This window comes from Macrobrachium nipponense, chromosome 3, assembly GCF_015104395.2.
Source record: "Macrobrachium nipponense isolate FS-2020 chromosome 3, ASM1510439v2, whole genome shotgun sequence".
Lineage (NCBI taxonomy): Eukaryota > Metazoa > Arthropoda > Malacostraca > Decapoda > Palaemonidae > Macrobrachium > Macrobrachium nipponense.
The window spans coordinates 138,250,765-138,255,319 of NC_087202.1; the positions used below are offsets into that span (position 1 = coordinate 138,250,765).

The 4,555-nt window shown below is 69.0% G+C and overlaps 1 protein-coding gene across 1 annotated transcript; it reads left to right on the forward strand.

The window, feature by feature from the left end:
- Positions 1-2,143: 2,143 nt before the first annotated feature.
- On the forward strand, positions 2,144-4,500 carry LOC135222537 (basic proline-rich protein-like). Its single transcript, XM_064260625.1, has 3 exons — positions 2,144-2,386; positions 2,911-3,854; positions 4,035-4,500. The coding sequence occupies exons 1-3, from the start codon at positions 2,144-2,146 to the stop codon at positions 4,498-4,500; spliced, it is 1,653 nt and encodes a 550-aa protein (XP_064116695.1).
- Positions 4,501-4,555: the final 55 nt, after the last annotated feature.

Consider the following 4,555-nt stretch of genomic DNA (forward strand, 5'->3'; position numbering starts at 1 on the left):
CTTCTGTCTCTTCTGTCGGAGGTTCCAAGAGAGATACCCCCTTGCAGCAACTTCTTTGCCAGCCTCATGTCGAAAGGTTTCACCAATCAGTAGAATTCCTATCTCTTCACAGATGGAGACTATCAAGTATATCCTCTGAGCGAGAGGTTTTTCTCAGGCAGTGGTAACGTATGTCCAGTTACCTCAGGAGTCCTCTGTAGCAGTTTACCAAGGGAAATAGGCACGTCTATTGTGATTGGTGTCGTCGACAGGTTTCTCTCCTCTCAAAGCCTGTTTCACGTGAATAGCAGATTTTTTTTTATCTTCTTCAGGGATGAGAAAGGTCTTCTGTTTCTGCTATCAGGGGCTAGAGACCGGCATTAGGGGTTGGTGCTAGGTGCTACTTCTGAAAGGTGTAGACATCTCTTCATCATAGGAAATCTCCTTGTTGTTTAGGGGATTCGAACAGACCTGTTCTCCAAGGGAACTCAAGCATCCCACGTGGGATGTCTCTCTGTCCTGAGAAGTCTCATCAAGCTCCATTTGAGCCCCTACGTAGATCATCAGACAGAGATCTGCATTAAGACTGTTTTCTTGTTGGCCTTGGCTTCTTCAAAAAGAGTTGGGAGCTTCATAGCCTGGGTTATGATGTGAAGCACACTAGGGGTTGGGGTCTGTGGCTTTCGAGTTTGTCCTGGAATTCGTGGCTAAAACTCAGAATCCCTCTGTGCACGATGACAGATTTGCCTCTTTTTCCATTCCCTTACTGAATGACTTTGTAGACAACAACCTGCAAGAGTTCTTGCTTTGCCCGGTCAGAGCTTTAGGATGCTATCTTAAAAGGACTTGTCATCTAAGAACTAGGTGTTGAAGAATGTTAGCACTGGTCGGTCAGAAAAAGAAGTTTCCAAGAACACTATTTCATTCTGGATATAAGAGGCGATTAAGCAGGCTACTCCTCTCTTGATGGTTCTGTCATGTCTGTGTAGGCTAGAGCATATGACATCAGAGGTATAGTTCCTCTGTGGCATTTAAGAAAAAACTTTTCTGTTCATACAATTTTGAATGCTGGTTACGTCAATCCACGTTCTCTTCCTTTTACCTGAAGGACATTGTCCACAGGTCTTTGGACATGTTTTCCTTGGTTCTGTGGTGGCTGCCCAACAAGTTATGTAATGCATCCAGTGCCCCTAACAGGGCGGTTTGTATCTTACCTAAGATGATTGTGTGGAAGAGAATGATGAGTGCGTGCTGGTTTCTTTCTTTCTCTTTGTTCCTTTTTTTCCTCCTATGGGTGGGTTGAAGAATAGACACGTCATATGCTGGTACTGGTCTGATACAGGTAAGGTAGTCATACTGATAGTTGTTTTGCTTTGTGTTTTTGAAATAATCAAACCTACTATTCAGTAGCAAATACTACTCCTCTCTCTCTAACAAGGGGGAGTGAGGAGTAGTAACAAACCCTTGCAGTTAACATGGTTTGTTATATGAACAGTCAGAATTTTCTTTAGTTCCCTGAATGCAATGAATCTGCTCATATATCGTTGTATTTCAACCCAGACGGCTGAGTTGTTAGATATCAGATTGTCACCCTGGGGGGCCTCACCTGCCACTTCCTGGGACCCGTAGGTAGCAAGGGCCTTGCCCACCCGTCAAGGCTGCCCACCCATCCCAGGACGGCTGGCGGGCCTATGCCCGGCCCGTCCCCGGGACGCCTGGCGGGCCTCTGCCAGCCCGTCCCAGGGGACGCCTGGCGGGCTTCTGCCCGCCCCTCTCCGGGACGCCTGGCGGGCTCTGCCCGCCCGTTCCCGGGACGCCTGGCGGGTCCTCTGCCCGCCCGTCCCGGGACGCATGGCGGGCCACTGCCCGCCCGTCCCCGGGACGCCTGGCGGGGCTCTGCCCGCCCATCCCCGAGACGCCTGGCGGGGCTCTGCCCGCACCCGTTCCCGGGACGCCTGGCGGGCCACTGCCCGCCCGACCCCGGGACGCCTGGCGGGCCGCTGCCCGCCCGTCCCCGGGACGCCTGGCGGGCGGGCCACTGCCACGCCCGTCCCCGGGACGCCTGGGGGGCCGCTGCCCGCCGGTCCCCGGGACGCCTGGCGGGCCTCTGCCCGCCCGTCCCCGGGACGCCTGGCGGGCCGCTGCCCGCCCGTCCTCGGGACGCATGCGGGCCTCTGCCCGCCCGTCCCCGGGACGGGCGCCTGGCGGGCCGCTGCCCGCCAGTCCCGGGACGCCTGGCGGGCCTCTGCCCTCCGTCCCCGGGACGACTGGCGGGGCTGCTGCCCGCCCGTCCCCGGGACGCCTGGCGGGCAGCTGCCCGCCCGTCCCCGGGACGCCTGGCGGTCCTCTGCCCTCCCGTCCCCGGGACGTCTGGCGGGCCGCTGCCCACCCGTCCCCGGGACGCCTGGCGAGCCTCTGCCCCGCCCGTCCCTGGGACGCCTGGCGGGCCACTGCCCGCCCGTCCCCGGGACGCCTGGCGGGCCACTGCCCGCCAGTCCCCGGGACGCCTGCGGGCGTAGGCCCGCCGGTCCCCGGGACGCCTGGCGGGCGGAGGCCCGCCGGTCCCCGGGACGCATGGCGGGCGGAGGCCCGCCGGTCCCCGGGACGCCTGGCGGGCGGAGGCCCGCCGATCCCCGGGACGCCTGGCGGGCGGAGGCCCGCCGATCCCCGGGACGCCTGGCGGGCGGAGGCCCGCCGGTCCCGGGACGCCTGGTGGGCGGAGGCCCGCCTGTCCCCCCGGGACGCCTGGCGGGGCTCTGCCCGCCCGTTCCCGGGACGCCTGGCGGGCCGCTGCCCGCCCGTCCCCGGAACGCCTAGTGGGCCTCGCCCGCCTGTCCCGGGACGCCTGGCGGGCCTCACCCGCCCGTCCTGGGATGCCTTGCGGGCCTCGCCCGCCCGCCTCCATGACGCCTGCGGGCCTCTACCCCCCAGCCCGTCCCGGGGACCCCTGGCTGGGCACTGCCAACCAATCCCAAGACACCTGGCCCAGGGGCCTCAACCTGCCACTTCCTGGGACCCGTAGCGGGCGTTGCCCACCCGTCAAGGCCTGCCCACCCATCCCAGGACGCCTGGCGGGCCTCTGCCCCGCCCGTCCCCGGGACGGGCGCCTGGCGGGCCTCTGACCCGCCCGTCCCAGGGACGCCTGGCGGGCCTCTGCCCGCCCCTCCCCGGACGAACCTGGCCTGGGCCTCTGCCCGCCCGTTCCCGGGACGCCTGGGTGGGCCTCTGCCCGCCACCGTCCCCGGGACGCATGGCGGGCCACTGCCCGCCCGTCCCCGGGACGCCTGGCGGGCTCTGCCCGCCCATCCCCGAGACGCCTGGCGGGGCTCTGCCCGGCCCGTTCCCGGGACGCCTGGCGGGCCAACTGCCCGCCCGACCCCGGGACGCCTGGCGGGCCGCTGCCCGCCCGTCCCCGGGACGCCTGGCGGGCCACTGCACGCATGTCCCCGGGACGCCTGGGGGGCCGCGCCCGCCCGTCCCCGGGACGCCTCGGGGGCCGCTGCCGCCCGTCCCCGGGAGCCCTGGCGGGCCGCTGCCCGCCCGTCCTCGGGACGCCTAGCGGGCCCTTCTGCCCGCCCGTCCCCGGGAGCCTGCGGGCCGCTGCCCGCCAGTCCCGGGACGCCTGGCGGGCCTCTGCCCTCCCGTCCCCGGGAACGACTGGCGGGCTGCTGCCCGGCCCGTTCCCCGGGAGCCTGGCGGGCAGCTGCCCGCCCGTCCCCGGGACGCCTGGTCGGTCCTCTGCCCTCCCGTCCCCGGACGTTCTGGCGGGCCGTTTTCTGCCCACCCGTCCCCGGGACGCCTGGCGAGCCTCTGCCCGCCCGTCCCCGGGACGCCTGGCTGGCCACTGCCCGCCAGTCCCCGGACGCCTGGCGGGCGTAGGCCCGCCGGTCCCCAGGACGCCTGGCGGGCGGAGGCCCGCCGGTCCCCGGGACGCTGGCGGGCGAGGCCCGCCGGTCCCCGGGACGCCTGGCGGGCGGGTAGGCCCGCCCGTCCCCGGGACGCCCTGGCGGGCGGAGGCCCGCCGGTCCCCGGGGACGCCTGGCGGGCGGGCGGAGGCCCCCGCCCCGTCCCCGGGACGCCTGGCGGGCGGAGGCCGCCTGTCCCCGGGACGCCCTGGCTGGGCTGCCCGCCCGGTCCCGGACGCCTGGCGGGCTGCTGCCCGCCCGTCCCCGGAACGCCTGGCTGGCGGAGGCCCACCCCCCGTCCCCGGGACGCCTGACGGGCGGAGGCCCGCCCGACCCCGGGACGCCTGGCGGGCGGAGGCCCGCCCGTCCCCGGGACGCCTGGCGGGCGGAGGCCCGCCCGTCCCCGGGACGCCTGGCGGGCGGAGGGCCCGCCCGACCCCGGGACGCCTGGCGGGCGGAGGCCCACCCATCCCGGGACACCTGGCGGGCGGCGGGCGGGGGGGGCCGCCGTCCCCCCGGGACGCCTAGTGGGCCTCGCCCGCCTGTCCCGGGACGCCTGGCGGGCCTCACCCGCCCGTCCTGGGACGCTTGCGGGCCTCGCCCGCCCGTCCCGTGACGCCTGGCGGGCCTCCCCCGCCCGTCCCGGGACGCCTGGCGGGCCTCGCCCGCCC

Coding starts and splice junctions, on each gene's coding strand:
- LOC135222537 (XM_064260625.1), top strand. CDS start 2,144: ATGCGGGCCTCTGCCCGCCCGTCCCCGGGACGGGCGCCTGGCGGGCCG. Junction 2,387..2,910: donor ACCCGTCCCCGGGACGCCTG/GCGAGCCTCTGC, acceptor TCTACCCCCCAG/CCCGTCCCGGGGACCCCTGG. Junction 3,855..4,034: donor TCCCCGGACGCCTGGCGGGC/GTAGGCCCGCCG, acceptor GGGCGGGCGGAG/GCCCCCGCCCCGTCCCCGGG.